Raw genomic sequence first — 16685 nt, 5'->3', positions numbered from 1 at the left:
AGTGGGAAGCGTAGCTGCTTAGGAATACAAAAAAGCACAAAAAGACAAAACTCAGGAGAGGTTACGATAGTCCCCATCCCACAAAATATGACACAGTGTATGGAAAGGCTCAGTAAACCAAGGTCCACCACACTAAGAAAACAAAAAGGGACGGTCAACAGAGAATTAAAGGTGCTATATTTAAATGCGCGCAGTGTACGGAACAAGGTAGATGAGCTTGTGGCCCAGATTGTGACTGGCAGGTATGTGGTAGGCATCACAGAGACATGGTTGCAGGGGGATCAGGACTGGCATTTAAACATCCAGGGATTCACAACCTATCGAAAAGACAGGGAGGTGGGCAGAGGGGGCGGGGTTGCCTTGTTAATTAGGAATGAAATTAAATCAATAGCACTAAATGACATAGGGTCAGATGATGTGGAGTCTGTGTGGGTAGAGTTGAGGAACCACAAAGGCAAAAAAACCAAAATGGGAGTTATGTACAGGCCTCCTAACAGTGGTCAGGACCGGGGGCACAAAATGCACCACGAAATAGAAAGTGCATGTCAGAAAGGCAAGGTCACAGTGATCATGGGGGACTTCAATATGCAGGTGGACTGGGTAAATAATGCTGCCAATGGACCCAAGGAAAGGGAATTCATTGAATGTTTACAGGAGGGCTTTTTGGAACAGCTTGTGATGGAGCCCACGAGGGAACAGGCCATTCTGGACTTAGTGTTATGTAATGAGCCACGCTTGATTAAAGATCCTAAAGTAAGGGAGCACTGAGGAGGCAGTGCTCATAATATGGTAGAATTCCATCTCCAATTTTAAAGAAAGAAGGTAGAATCAGATGTAAAGGTGTTACAGTTAAATAAAGGTAACTACAGGGGCATGAGGGAGGAACTGACGAAAATCGACTAGGAGCAGAGCCTAGTGGGAAAGACAGTAGAACAGCAATGGCAGGAGTTTCTGGGAGTAATTGAGGACACAGTGCAGAGGTTCATCCCAAAGAAAAGGTTATCAGAGGGGGGATTAGGCAGCCATGGCTGACAAAGGAAGTTAGGGAATGCATCAAAGCAAAAGAGAAAGCCTATAATGTGGCAAAGAGTAGTGGGAAGTCAGAAGATTGGGAAGGCTACAAAAACAAACAGAGGATAACAAAGAGAGAAATAAGGAAAGAGAGGATCAAATATGAAGGTAGGCTAGCCAGTAACATTAGGAATGATAGTAAAAGTTTATTTAAATACATTAAAAACAAACGGGAGGCAAAAGTTGACATTGGGCCGCTCCAAAATGACGCTGGTAATTTTGTGATGGGAGACAAGGAAATAGCTGAGGAACTAAATAAGTACTTTGCGTCAGTCTTCACAGTAGAAGACATGAGTAATATCCCACCAATTCCGGAGAGTCAGGGGGCAGAGTTGAATATCGTAGCCATCACAAAGGAGAAAGTCCTAGAGAAACTAAGAGGTCTAAAAATTGATAAATCTCCGGGCCAGATGGACTACATCCTAGAGTTCTAAAGGAGATAGCTGAAGAAATAGTGGAGGCGTTCGTTATGATCTTTCAAAAGTCACTGGAGTCCGGGAAAGTCCCAGAGGATTGGAAAATCGCTGTTGTAACCCCCCTGTTCAAGAAGGGAACAAGGAAAAAGATGGAAAATTATAGGCCAATTAGCCTAACCTCGGTTGTTGGCAAGATTCTAGAATCCATTGTTAAGGATGAGATTTCTAAATTCTTGGAAGTGCAGGGTCAGATTAGGACAAGTCAGCATGGATTTAGTAAGGGGAGGTCGTGCCTGACAAACCTGTTAGAGTTCTTTGAAGAGATAACAAATAGGTTAGACCAAGGAGAGCCAATGGATGTTATCTATATTGACTTCCAAAAGGCCTTTGATAAGGTGCCTCACGGGAGACTGCTGAGTAAAATAAGGGCCCATGGTATTCGAGGCAAGGTACTAACATGGATTGACGATTGGCTGTCAGGCAGAAGGCAGAGAGTTGGGATAAAAGGTTCTTTTTCGGAATGGCAACCGGTGACGAGTGGTGTCCCGCAGGGTTCAGTGTTGGGGCCGCAGCTGTTCTCTTTATATATTAACGATCTAGATGATGGGACTGGGGGCATTCTGGCTAAGTTTGCCGATGATACAAAGATAGGTGGAGGGGCAGGTAGTATGGAGGAGGTGGGGAGGCTGCAGAAAGATTTAGACAGTTTAGGAGAGTGGTCCAAGAAATGGCTGATGATATTCAACGTGGGCAAGTGCGAGGTCTTGCACTTTGGAAAAAAGAATAGAGGCGTGGACTAATTTCTAAACGGTGACAAAATTCATAATGCTGAAGTGCAAAGGGACTTGGGAGTCCTAGTCCAGGATTCTCTAAAGGTCAACTTGCAAGTTGAGTCCGTAATTAAGAAAGCAAATGCAATGTTGTCATTCATCTCAAGAGGCTTGGAATATAAAAGCAGGGATGTACTTCTGAAGCTTTATAAAGCATTAGTTAGGCCCCATTTAGAATACTGTGAGCAATTTTGGGCCCCACACCTCAGGAAGGACATACTGGCACTGGAGCAGGTTCAGCGGAGATTCACACGGATGATCCCAGGAATGGTAGGCCTAACATACGATGAACGTCTGAGGATCCTGGGATTATATTCATTGGAGTTTAGGAGGTTGAGGGGAGATCTAATAGAAACTTACAAGATAATGAATGGCTTAGATAGGGTGGATCTTGATGCCTCCCAGTGTGTCCGAAATATAAAGCAACGGGTCGTCCACATATAACGTCCACAAACAACTAGAGAAGTTGTTTCCATTAGCAGGGGAGACTAGGACCTGGGGGCACAGCCTTAGAATAAAAGGGAGTCACTTTAGAACAGAGATGAGGAGAAATTTCTTCAGCCAGAGAGTGGTGGGTCTGTGGAATTCATTGCCAGAGGGCGGTGGAGGCCGGGACGTTGAGTGTCTTTAAGACAGAAATTGATAAATTCTTGATTTCTCGAGGAATTAAGGGCTATGGAGAGAGAGCGGGTAAATGGAGTTGAAATCAGCCATGATTGAATGGCGGAGTGGACTCGATGGGCCGAATGGCCTTACTTCCGCTCCTATGTCTTATGGTCTTATGCTGGCCCACCAACTTAGGAAGCAGGTGGTGGTGAGGGAGATCAGAAAGGTGAAGGATGAGGGCAGCACGGTGGTGCAGTGGTTAGCACACCTCACGCGCCGAGGTCCCACGTTCGATCCCGGCTGTGGGTCACTGTCCGTGTGGAGTTTGCACATTATCCCCGTGTCTGCGTGGGTTTCGCCCCCACAACCCAAAGATGTGCAGGGTAGGTGGATTTACCACGCTAAATTGCCCCTTAATTGGAAAAAATGAATTGGGTACTCTAAATTTATTATTAAAAAAAGCAGGGTGAAGGATGGGAGGGGAAGGATGATTCTGGACCCGGTGGGGGTAAATGGGGTTTTTGAGGAGTTTTTTTAGGAGACTTTACGAATCGGCGGGGGGAGGGAATACGGTGGTTCCTGGACAGGTTGGAGTTCCCCAGGATGGAGGAGGACTTGGTGGAGGGGCCCCCATTGGACTGGGTTTCGTTATATGTGGACGACCCGTTGCTTTATATTTCGGACACACTGGGAGGCATCAGGGGAATTATGGGTGTTTTAGAGGAGTTTGCCCGGTTTTCCGGATACAAGCTAAACATGGGGAAGAGTGAGGTCTTCTCGATCGAGGCCAGGGGGCAGGAGAGGAGGTTGGGTGAGCTGCCGTTTAAGGTGGTGAGCTTCAAATATTTATCCAGGTAGCACAGGGATGGGAACAACTTCACAAATTGAATCTGGCACGGTTGGTGGAACAGATGAAGGGGGATTTTAAGAGGTGGGATATGCTGCCGCTGTCGCTGGCATGGCAGGTGCAGACAGTGAAAATAACAGTGCTCCCGAGGCTTTTATTTGTTTTTCAGAACCTTCTGATCTTCGTCCCAAAGATCATTCTTTAGTAAAATGAATTTGTTGATCTCGGGGTTTGTGTGGGCGGGGAAAGTCCCACGGGTTAAGAAGGTTCTGTCGGAGCAGGAGAGTGCGGGCTGGCCATGCCAAACGTAATGAATTATTATTGGGCAACGAATATCGCTATGGTAAAGAAGTGCGTTGTGGGGGAAGGGTTGGCATGGGGGCGGGTGGAGGCAACCTCTTGCAGGGGTACAAGTCTGGGGGCATTGTTGACAGCGCCTCTGCCTTCCTTGACAGCCAAGTACTCCACGAGCCCGGTGGCAGGCGAGGAGACAGTGGCAGCAGCATTTGAGGTTGGAAGGTGCCTGGAGGTTGTGGGCACCAATTTGCGGTAATCATAGATTTGCACTGGGGGGCTGGATCGATTTGGAGACCTGTTTGTGGGGGGCAGCTTTTCGAGTTTAGAGAAATTGGACGAGGAATATGAGCTGCCCAGCGGGAGCAGGTTTAGCTACTTACAGGTACGGGACTATGTGAGGAAGCAGGTGACATCTTTTCCCATCTGCCATCCCGGGACTACAGGTCAAGGATGTGTCGAAGGAGGGTATGGGGAGGGCAAGGTGTCCAAGATTTACAAGGAGTTAACGGACTGGGAGGGAGCCCCGATAGGAGAGGTCAAGAGGAAATGGGAGGAAGAGCTGTGTGTGTGTGGGGGGGGGTTTGGGCATGTCCGAAGCTGAAGGCGTTCTGTCAGGGCTTCGCGGACATCATGTCCGAGGTGCTGAAAAAGGAGACATGCTGTCGAAGCATTTTGTCTTGCACTCATCGCAAGAGTACAAAATGTCAAAGGGAACAATATATATTGCATAATAAGTGGGTGCGGATTGGTTGGCAAGTCCACTCTGATTAAGTGTTGTCATGGCGAATGCATCAGGGAACAGTTAAATGTCAAGCTTTTGTTGAAATTCAAACTAGACAGGTCGACTCTGATTGGTCAAGGCATTGCCATAGGGAGTGGACCAGAGAATGGCTGTCCCCCAAGCTTCTCTTCAGTTGGAAAAGACGTGTGGCCATGCTCCTTCTGTCTGCAAAGGGCTGTGTGTAAATATATGCACCTTTAATTTTAATAATCTTTATTGTCACAAGTAGGCTTACATTAACACTGCAATGATGTTACTGTGAAAAGCCCCGAGTCGCCACATTCCGGTGCCTGTTCGGGTACACAGAGGGAGAATTCAGAATGTCCAAATTACCTAACAGCATGTCTTTCAGGACTTGTGGGAGGAAACCGGAGCACCTGGAGGAAACCCAAGCATACACAGGGAGAACGTGCAGGCTCCGCACAGACAGTGACCCAAGCCGGGAGTCGAACCTGGGACCCTGGTGCTATGAATCAACAGAGCAAACCAGTGTGCTACCGTGCCATCCCTTTCTAGCATGTGTAAGTGGGCCACAGTGGGCCCAACTGATAATCTTAAATTGTTTTTCAGTGTAATTCTTAGTACAATCAGGATTGTTTAGCAAGTGTTGTCTGATCGTGGAATCACATCTAATGCTGGACACTATGGGTGGGATTTAGTGGCCATTCAAGCAAATTATGTAATGGCCGCTAAATCTCACGAGGGGCCAAAGATGGGATTTGCACCAGCGAGATTTCGGGACGTAACCTTTCTGTGCCCTTCTTGATAACGCGATCAAGTTCACGCCCAGGAAGGACGCAAACATGATTGTCATGAATCTGAATCCATTATAATATACTTAGCGTGGTTAATGTCACAACTTCAGCCCTCATTGAATCTTCCCATCCAACCGACTTGATGTCACGCTGGCTCAAATTCTACTGCTTTTTATAAACGGGAGCTAGGCACCATGATCTCTGAGAGGGAGTAAGGAGGTGAGCACTGTTTCCACCAGCACCAGGGGTCTGTTCCCCAGCTGTGGTATTACAATTATGGACACGTGGGTTTTTAAACACAAAACAATGTTTATTCCATGAACTCAACTTAACCTTTTAAATAAACATTGGATCACTTAACACCCCTTACTGCAAAGATAACCCCGAAAATAATACAACACTAAATAATCTTTCAGTTATTGCTTTCAACATCCAAGAGACTGAACACCTTTAAACAGAAACACATCAGGTTAAAGGCATTACTATTATGAGTTTAAATCACCCAAATGATCCAGAGATAGTCTTTCATGGCAGAGATTACAGCAGATCCAGCTCACTGCAAACACAGACACACCCAAGCTCTTTTTCTCAGAACTGAAACTAAAACTGCAAAATGGCTGATCTAAAGCCCAGCTCCACCCACACTCTGACATCACTGCATTTCTTAAAGGTACATTGCATAAACATCCATTTCCTAAAGGCACTCTCACATGACAGCAGTCTGAGTAAGATGGGTGCCTCTAAGTATTTTCTATCCCTGAAGTAGAAAGCAATTATGCCCTCTACCGTCCGGATACTCGTGCTCGTCACACTAATTGGCCATCAAGAGTTAACGCTTAACAATGCCAGCTGGTGTGGCACGTGGCACAGTGGTTAGCACTGGGACTGCGGCGCTGAGGACCTGGGCTTGAATCCCAGCCTTGGGTCACTGACTGCGTGGAGTTTGCACATTCTCACTGTCTGCATGGGTTTCAGCCCCACAACCCAAAGGTGGATTGGCCACACTAAATTGCCCCTTAATTGGAAAAAAAGAAATAATTGGGTACTCTAAATTTATCCAAAAAAAAAAACCAATGCCAGCTGCCCACATTTTCAAAGTGAAGGGATTAGATGAATACTCGGGCTTCAAGGCTAAATGCTTGGGTGTACGGGATCAAGAGTCAATATAAATAGTTCCCTTTGAGATATGGTACTCTTGCAAATCTGCCCTGCTGAGTGCAAGTCATAAAGCTTTGACAGCATGGGCACAATCCAACCGTCACACTGCGCCTTAAAAATAGCTTGCTGTGGCGCAGCATGGTCGATAAAAGCCATGAGAACCCACTCCCGGTATCTACCCGGCTTGCAAAACCTACTGAGATCCAATGCGATCTCACGAGACATTGTGATATAAATCCTGCCCATTGTGGGCAGAATCACTTTTTAGCAAATCTGCATATTAAAGCAAGACTCACTTTCTAAAAAAAATATTTTTATTAAGGGTTTTTCAAATTGTACAGAAAAAAGGCAAGCGTGACCAGAACAAAAAAAACCAAACACATATCACATTATTTACATCAGTTAACGTTTGTTATTTACAATAGTTAAGGCTTCTCTTTTGACTTTCTCCAGTAGGCGTTAGTTCGAGCTGGGTCCCCTGCCTCCCTCTTCCCCTTTTCTTCCTGATCCCCCTCCCCTTCTGGTCTTCTGGCATGCCCTCTTCCTTGACCAGTTTTTATGTCTTATTCCTATTTAGTTGGCGTGACGCTGTGTATTATGTTGTTTGCTATGCATGTTTGGCCTCTATGTCTCTTTATTCACCCCCCTCCTCCCCACCTTTTGTTTGCGTTCATTGTTATACTGTGGCTTCCCTCTCCCTTCCTTTGGCTTATTGGCTGTTGGCTACAAACAAGTCTTGGAACAACTGGATGAATGGCTCCCATGTTTTGTGGAAGCCTTCTTTGACTCCCGGACGGCAAATTTAATTTTCTCAATCTGGAGAAATTCCGATAGGTCGGCCAGCCAGCCTGCAGCTTTGGGTTGTGCCGATTGCCAACCGAGCAGGATTTTCCGTCAGGCAATTAGGGAGGCAAAGGCAAGGGGTCGGCCCTCTTCCCCATGAAGTGATCTGGCTGTTCTGACACCCCAAAGATTGTCACTCTCGGGCATGGCTCTACCCTCATCCCGACGACCTTCGACATTGCCTCGAAGAAGGCTGTCCAGAACTCGACAAGTCTGGGGCAAGACAAGAAAATGTGGGTGTGGTTGGCCAGCTTCCTTGGTATCGTTCGCATTTGTCCTCCCCTTGTGGGAAGAACCTGCTCATTCGGGTTCTGATTAAGTGGGCTCTGTGTACCACTTTCAGCTGCATTAGGCTCTGCTTTGCGCACGTGAAGGTGGAGTTGACCCTGTACAGTGCTTCGCTCCAGAGTTCCCACCCCACTTCAAACCCTAGGTCTTCCTCCCACTTTTCCCTGGTCTCGTCCAGTAGTGTGCCTGCCCTTGCCCATACAGGTCGCAGCAGTCCCCCCTCCCCAGTATGTCCGCATCTAGGAAGTCCTCTAACAGCGATTGTTGCAGTGATTGTGGGTACGCTTTTGTTTCTCTATGTAGGATGTTTTTGGCTGCATGTATCTCAGCTCATTAACCCACATCAGCTGGACATTCTGCTAGTTCCTTGAATGTTGCCAGTCTGCTGTCAGCGTTGAAGTCCCAAACTGTCAACTACCTCCCATCTTGTCTCCACCTTTTGAAGGTGGTGTCCATTATGGCTGGCGCAAACCTGTGGTTGCTGCAGATGGGGGCTTTAACTGACATTTTGGTTAATCCGAAGTGCTGTCACAGTTGGTTCTACGAGCAGAGTGTTGCAATCATCACTAGGCTCGTTGAGTGTTTGTTTGGTGGGGATGGGAACGCAGCTGTGGCCAAGGCCCGAAGGGAGGCCCCGTGCATAATTCCTCCTCCATTCGCACCCACTTAGTCCCCCCCCCCTCCCCCGCGCCCCCCCCCCCCCCCCCCCTGGCAAATGGTTCTCGTTCTCTAATGTACCTTTTTGGGGATCCTAGGATTCTTCCCCCCCGACACAAACGCCATGATCAGTTTTTCTAATGAGTTGAAGGTGGCCTTGGGGATGTAGATCGGTATGGATCTGAACAGGAAGAGGAACCTGAACAGTACGTTCATCTTGATCGTCTGCACTTTCCCTGCCAGGGAGTGTGTGAGTGAGACCCACCTCTGCGAGTCCTTTTTTACTTCCTCCACCAGAATGGTCAGGCTCCATTTGTGGATCAGTGCCCAGTCATGGGCGATTTGGATCCTCAGGTAGCTGAATTTGTATCGGGCTCGTTTAAATGGCAGCCCCTCCAGCTCTGCCCCACTTCTGATTGGTTCACGGGAAGATTTCACTTTTGCTCAAGTTGAGTTTGTCGCCTGAGAAGGCTCCAAACCCTTTCAGGAGCTTCACGATTCCGTCCATGCTGCTTTGCGGGTCCGGGATGTAGTGAAATGTAGAAAATAGGTGCAGGAGGTATCAACATGATCATGCAAATTCAGTATCCCACTCCCGCTTTCTCTCCATACCATTTGATCCCTTTAGCCACAAGGACCAGGTCCAGCTCCCTCTTGAACGAACTCTATACAACGAACTGACCCCAACAGCTTTCTGTGGTGGAGAATTCCACAGCTTCACATCTCTGAGAGAAAAGAGTTTCTTCCTTATCTCAGTCCTGAATGGTTTTCCCTTTATTCTTAGGCTGTGACCCCTAGTTCTGGTTGGCCCCAACATCGGGAACATTCTTCCCGCATCTAGCTTGTCTAGTCCCATCAAGATTTTATCAGTTTCTGAGATCCCCTCTCATTCTTCTAAACTTCAGTAAGTACAAGCCCAATCGATCCAGTCTTTCTTCATATGTCAGTCCTGCCATCCCGGGAACTAGTCTGGTGAACCTTCGCTGGACACCCTCAATAGCATGAATGTCCTTCCTCAAACTAAGAGACCAAAACTGCACACAATAATAAAGGTGTGGCCTTACCAAGGCCCTGTATAACTGCAGCAGGACATCCATACTCCGATACTCAAATCCTCTTGCTATGAAGGCCAGCATGCCATTAGCGTTCCTCATCGCCTACTGTACCTGCATGCCAACCTTCAGCGACTGTTCCATCATGACACCCAGGTCTCGTTGCATTTCCCCTTTTCTTGAACTGCCATCATTCAGATAATAACCTGCCTTCCTGTTTTTGCCACCAAAGTGGATAACCTCACACTTACCCACATTATATTGCATTTGCCAAGTATTTGCCCACTCAGCCAGCCTGTCCAAGCCACCCTGCAGCCTCTCTGTATCCTCCTCACAGCACACACTGCCACCCAGCTTAGTGTCTTCTGCAAATTTGGAGATATTGCATGCAATCCCTTCGTCCAATTCATTAATGTATATTGTGAACAGCTGGGGTCCCAGCACTGAACCCTGTGGTACCCCACGAGTCACTGCCTGCCATTCTGAGAAGGACCTGTTTATTTCCACTTTCTGCTTCTCGTCTGCCAACCAGTTCTCTATCCACGTCAATACATCACCCCAATACCATGAGCTTTAATTTTGCTCATTACTCTTGTGTGGGACCTTGTCAAAAACGTTTTGAAAGTCTAGGTACACAACATCTGCTGGTTCACCCTTGTCTACTCTACGGGTCACATCCTCAAACAATTCCAGAAGATTTGTTAAGTATGATTTCCCTTTAGTGAATCCATGCTGACTTGGACCGATCCCATCCCCACTTTCCAAATGCTCAGTTATTTCATTCTTAATAATTGACTCCAGCATTTTCCCCACTACCAATGTCAGGCTAACCGGTCTATAGTTCCCCATTTTCTCTCTCCCTCTTTTTTTAAAAAGTGGGGTTACATTAGCTACCTTCCAATCCATTGGAACTCTTCCAGAGTCTGTAGAATGCTGGAAAATGATCACCAATACATCTATTATTTCTAGGACCACTTAAGTACTCTGGGATGCAGAACATCAGGCCCTGGCGACTTATCGGGTTTTAATTCCATCAATTTCCCCAATGTAATTCCTGACTAATAACAATTTCCTTCAATTCCTCCTTCATGCTAGACCCTCTGTCCCCTAGTATTTCCGGAAGGTTATTTGTGTCCTACTTAGTGAAGACAGATCCAAAGGTGCAGGTCATCTGCATAGAGCGAGACTTTGTGGTCTCAGTCTCCTCTCCGGATCCAATTCTTTGACGCCCTGAGCGCAATCGCAAGTGGTTTGATCGCTAGGGAGAACAGCAGCGGGGACAATGAGCATCTCTGCTTTGTGCCTCTGTGCAGCTGGAAGTATTTAGAGCTGGTGGTATTTGTCCACATGCACGCTATGGGAGCACTATAAAGGAGTTTCACCAGGCGATGAACCCTGCTCCAAACACAAACCACTCCAGTACCTCTATGAGGTGCTGCCATTCAACTCTGTCGAAGGCCTTTTCTGCAACCAGGTAGATGATCACCTCTGGTGTTCTCTCCCCGATGGAGTCATTATCACATTCAGCAGGCGCCTGATGTTTGAGGTTAGCTGTCTACCCTTGACAAAGCCCATTTTGTCCTCTGCTACCACCTCTGGTATGCAGTCCTCCAATTGCCTGGTTAGGATCTTGGCCAATATTTTCACGTCGACGTTTATCACCACAATGGATCTGTAGGACCCACATTCTGTTGGGTCTTTGCCTTTTTTGGGTATCAGTAAGATTGAGGCTTGTGCTAGCACAGGTGTCCCTCGCCTGCGAGTTCGTGAACATCTCCCTCAAGTGCGGGGCCAGTAATGTAGAATTTATTTTTGTAGAGGTCCACCGGGAATCCATCTGGGCCCAGTGCCTTCCCCGCCTGCATGGAGTTGATACTCTCCATGATTTCTCCCAGTTCTAGTGGTGCCTCCAGCGCCCGTTTTCTGTCTTCCCCCACAACTGGCACGTGCAGTCCATCAAGGAACTGTCTCAACCCCAAGTGCCCTGCAGGGGTCTCGGAGGTGTACAGCCCCAGGTAGAATGTCTCCAATGCTTCGTTGACCTTTTCCGGCTCCGCTACTAGTTTGCCGTTGTTATTTCTAATCTGAACTATTTCCCTCATGGCTGCCTGCTTTCTCAGCTAGTGAGCCAGCAGCCGGCAAGCTTTGCCTCCATGCTAGTACAGCGTACCCCGTGCGGAGTTGGTGCACTGCATCCTTGTGGAGAGCAGATCAAAGTCCATTTGTAGATTTTTCTTCTCTGTCAGGAGCTCTACGGTCAGGGCCTTGGGGTGTCGCCGGTCTACCTCCAGTATGGAGTCGACTAGTTGTTGCCTAGCCATCCTCTCTTCCCTGTCTCTACATGCCTTGTAAACAATGTTCCTTCCCCTCATTGTTCCCGTTGCTGACGTGTACCCCCCCCTCTTTGCCAGGCGCTCTTTCCCTTGTGGGAGATGCGCCGCGGCCCCTCTCTTGCTCATACTTTCTGGTACTAGCTTTCCCGCTAGTGTGGTGGCCCCCCTCCCAGGGTCACCCGCTGTCTATTCTCCCTAACTGCTATTCTCCTCACCCTGTCCTGCACTCTGCTGCCCTCGCTCTTTCTTTCCACCGTTGCAATTTCCAGTCCCCAGAACGAGGCAGTACTTCGAGTGTCCTTCGAGAAAGTTAATTAAATAAAGAAAGTCTCTTTGGGTGTTCTTTTCATCGCTGTCCCTGCTGCTGTTTCTCCAGCCTATTCTCCGGTCTTGATACCAGTGCATTTTAGCGATTATCGCCCTTGGTTGTTCTCTAGCCTTGGATTTTGGATGGAACGACTGGGGGGCTCTGGCTATTTATGGTGGGTTGGGGAACCAATCCATTCCCACCAGATTGGCCAGCACTTGGGACACATAGTCCGTGGGGTCTCTGCCTTTGATCCTCTCCGGCAGGCCACCTATCCCCAGGTTTTGGCGCCTTGATAGTTTTTCCCGATCCTCTATCTTTCCTGTCAGTCTCCTCTGCATCGCAACCAACCTTGTTATCTCTTTCTCCAGGATGGCGATCCAGTCGCTCTGATCTGTTGTGGCCTTTTCTGGCTCTTTTATGGTGCTCTCCTGGGCTTCCAGCCACCTCTCCACCTTGTCCAGGGCTACCTGCGTGGTTACCAGAGCTCCCCAAGCTGCCGCCCTGACTGCAGCCTTAATATCGTTTTTTTGTCTCCTCTCTAGGTTCTCTCAGTTCCCTTGAGAGAAAAGCCCTCCATCCACCCTCTGGCTCCTTGTGCAGAGTCTCCTTGCAGGAGGGCCTCCTGCCAGTCGGAAGGTATATTGTAGCCCGCCTCTCCATCACGGCGTTCAACAAACTACCAAGGACCCCCTCAGTAAATCTAGGAGCTGGTTTCCTCACAACCACCCTCCTGGTTTGAATGAAAGTGCCGTGGAGCCGTTTAAATGCACTTTGTCATTTTTCTAAAGAAAATTCCACCCTATGTTTTGAGTTTTGCGAACATGAGTTGGGTGGGTATGGTCGGTTCTTTCCCTGTTGCAAACAACCAAAGAGATGTGCTGCTTGACATGACCAACCAGTCATTGAGACTTACAGCCTACATTCCTGGCATCACCCCGGCATTGAAATTCATATACCACATTACTCATTTGTGTGGTAGGCACAACGTCTTTGTGGCGTGTTGGCAGCATTTCTCTTTTCTCAGCAATACATTAAACAGAGTTTCGTAGTTACCATCACCTTCCGTCAGAGAGAAAGGGTGAACATCACAATGCATTAAAGGAACACTCATCCACCTACCAGCCATTGGCCCCAATTTTCTGCAGCTCTGAGATTCCAAAAGACAGGGATCCCATGAAATCATTTCTGGTGGTTAGATCCCAGTCCCATATCCCAATGGAAAGCCTCCGATCCTTATCAGAATCCTTTAGATTGCTGTTGGCGGCAAACAGACGTGAAGATTCAGTTAGAGGGAAAGGAAGTTATTGGAGGAACTGCAGAGAGACTAACTAGAGTACTAAATTTGGACCATGAACATAGAACTAGAGCAACACAGTCTGCAGTGAATAAATCTTTCACAAGATCACGACCATCAATTGTGGACGTAAAACTAATTCACACTTGGAAAGCAGTTGAGGCCAGGTTTAAAAAATAACTCAGACGTAGGTATAGCTGGAAATTCTGGCATTTATTGCCGATTGCTAGTTTCCCCATGGGAAGGTGATGGTGAGCTTTTGCCTTAAACTACTGTGGCTCATGTGCTCCCATATTGCTGTTAGGAATGGGGCTTCAAGATTTTGACCAGCCATGATCAAGGAACTGCCGATATGCCTCCAAGTCAGGATGGTGCAACTCCTTCTGGGCAGTAAAGGTCACAATTATCAAAGAAGCCTTGGTGAATTGCTCCATTACATCCAGTTGATGGGGTACCCTGCAGTCATGGTGTGCAGTTTTGGAAGGAGTGAATGTATAGATGGTGGGTTGGCTGCCAATCAAATGGACTGACTTAGACCTGGATGGATAATTTGATCAAAGAAAAGGGAGCCGGATAAATATTGAGTTAAGATTTGGACTAAGGTTGATAAATGAAGTGAGGACACCAACACAGTCAGGTTCAGAGCTCGGATGTTTTGGTGCAGTTCAGACCGGTATTCACCCACACTTAGTCATTTTTTGGAGCATGGGCAATTTCTCCACGGTAAAAGCCACACTTAGAATTTGTTTTCTGCAGTGGGGAACTAAAGACACCAGCTCCTCAGAGATCGGAGATCCGTTGTTAAAGGGTGGTCAGATCTCAAAGTGAGGTTAAGGGTCCCCCCCCCCCGCCTGTCAGACATAGGCAACATCCTCAACCCTTGACGCCGAGGGACAACTTCCTCCCCCACCATCACTCAGTCCATGTGAACCCCCCCCACCCCCATGAGGGTGACCCGGCCCCACAACCATCCATCCTCATGGGCATCGGGGCATGCCCCCCCCCCTCCCCACCCCCAAGTGATCAAACCTGCTATGTGGTGACTGAGGGACCCCCAGCTTTAGAGCCTCACATTCACCCACCCCACCCTTCATAACCACCCTTCACCCCTTTCATGGGCATGGCCCACTCAGGCACTGCCCTGGCACTGCCAACATGGCACCCCTGCATGTGTCACCAGGCACCCATGCAGTGCCAGGGTGGCAGTACTAGGGTGGCACTGTCAGGGTCCAACCGGTGAACTCCAATGGCCACCGAGCTCCCGTCATGGCCATAACGCCTGGTCTCAGTTTGTGGAGACCAGTACAATTCCGCGCCTAAGTGAGGCCTCACCGATGCAGCTGGTTACTACTGGGAGCATGTGGCCTCAAACGGACTGCACATATTTAAATGAGTCTAATGGTTCATTTGAATATGACTATCTGGATTATGCCCAGTGAGTGCATGATCCAGATCACAGCGGGGATAGTGAGCCGGGTACATCGCGGTCAGCTTGGCGCCTGGCACAAAACCAGTTTTGGGCTTCTCCAGCTATGCACCAGGCACAACAGGATCAACGCTGGGCACAATTGGGAGGGAAAATCGTGCCCAATTAACTCTCTTTATTTCTAAAACTTTGTATATAATTTGGATGGTTATGTCCTTACAATGTGAAACTCTCATTCCAGGCTGGATTCAAGGAGCATTTGATGGTCTTGGTTTTCTGTTTGCTCTCACTCTTAGGATCAGGGATCAGTTTCAGCTTCACATATGGATCAGAGAGACCATTGGGGTCCATTGGAACCAAGTTCTTAGCTTCCTTCACTGTTAAAAATACAATTCAAAGAGGAAGCAAAAGATTTAAAGTAAGATATAATTTATCTTAGTATTGTCAATGTTGTTTTATTTCAATAAATATTAACTTTAGACATCAGTTTGAATGTTAGGAACTATTTCCTCCACCAAACACCCAACGACAACAATCGTAGAACTGATAGCACAGAAAGTCACTATTCAGCCCATCAGCAAGTGCTGAATCAATTAGTTTAGAGACTGGGTTCCTAGCTTTCATTTATTCTAATCATTATGTCATATTATTTGAGATGTCAGCAGGACAATGTAGAGAGAGTTTAACTCTATCTAGCCCATTCAGTTCCTGTCCTGAGAATGTTTGATGAGGCAGTATAAGAGGGAGTTTATCTCTGTATCTACCCTAGAAATGTTTGATGGGATAGTACAAGAGGGAGTTCAACTCAGCATCTAACCCAGTGGTGGGAAACCTGTGGCCAGGGGGTCACATGTGGTGCATCTGGATTCTGAGTGTGGCCCACGAAACATTTTGTTGACCGTTGCCCAGGCACAGAGTAGCCACATTCCACTGGTTTCTATCCGGTATAAAGTGGAGTGATACGCACGTAAAGCAAGGGCGTCATGATAGCACAGTGGTTAGCACTGTTGATTCGCAGCTCCAGGGTCCCAAGTTCGATTGCCGGCTGGGTCACTGTCTGTGCGGAGTCTGCACGTTCTCCCCTTGTCTGTGTGGGTTTCCTCCGGGTGTTCCGGCTTTCTCCCACAGTCCAAAGATGTGCAGGTTAGGTGGATTTGCCATGATAAATTGTCCTTTGTGTCCAAAAAGGATAGGTGGGGTTACTGGGTTACGGGGATAGGGTGGAGGTGTGGACCTTGGGTAGGGTGCTCTTTCCAAGGGCCGGTGCAGACTCGATGGGCCGAATGGTCCCCTTCTGCGCTGTAAATGCTCTGAAAAGTGAAGTGAGGTACATGCTGATTGCGCAACATTGACAAAGAGCCATGCGCTCCCTCTGCATCCAAAGTGTAATTCGTTATTTGGTTTTCACCATTTGAAATTGATGACAGTTGCATTAATATATGAATGATTAAGCATTTTCTATAACTCATTATGAAATACTCGGTGTGTATTAAATTTATTTATTCATGGGGTCATGGTTAGTGAATTTGCCGATTTCAATCTTGTGGCCCACTGAGATGAAGGAGGGCCATTCATATGGCTCACCCACTAGCATAGGTTGTCCACTGATCTAACCCATGCAGTACCTAAACTAGGAATGTTTGATGGGGCAGTGTTGGGCAACCTGCAGCCTCTGGACCGTATGCAGCCCATCAGACATTTTGTTGACCATTGCCCATGCG

General features: G+C 47.6%; 1 protein-coding gene across 2 annotated transcripts in view; it reads right to left on the bottom strand.

Annotated features, from left to right (window-relative positions):
• LOC140394174 (protein kinase C beta type) overlaps positions 1–16685 on the bottom strand; it is a 531938-nt gene that overhangs the window by 115274 nt on the left and 399979 nt on the right. For both annotated transcript variants that reach the window (XM_072481123.1, XM_072481121.1), the window contains exons 6-7: positions 15185–15341; positions 13364–13498 (exon numbers count right to left, since the gene is read on the bottom strand). In XM_072481123.1, the coding sequence (XP_072337224.1) occupies positions 13364–13498; positions 15185–15341 (292 nt within the window). The remainder of the gene's footprint in view (positions 1–13363; positions 13499–15184; positions 15342–16685) is intronic.

Source organism: Scyliorhinus torazame, chromosome 17 (genome assembly GCF_047496885.1).
Source record: "Scyliorhinus torazame isolate Kashiwa2021f chromosome 17, sScyTor2.1, whole genome shotgun sequence".
In the NCBI taxonomy this organism is placed as follows: domain Eukaryota; kingdom Metazoa; phylum Chordata; class Chondrichthyes; order Carcharhiniformes; family Scyliorhinidae; genus Scyliorhinus; species Scyliorhinus torazame.
Note: the sequence above shows the minus strand (reverse complement) of the source record. Positions and strands in the feature narration are given on the sequence as shown.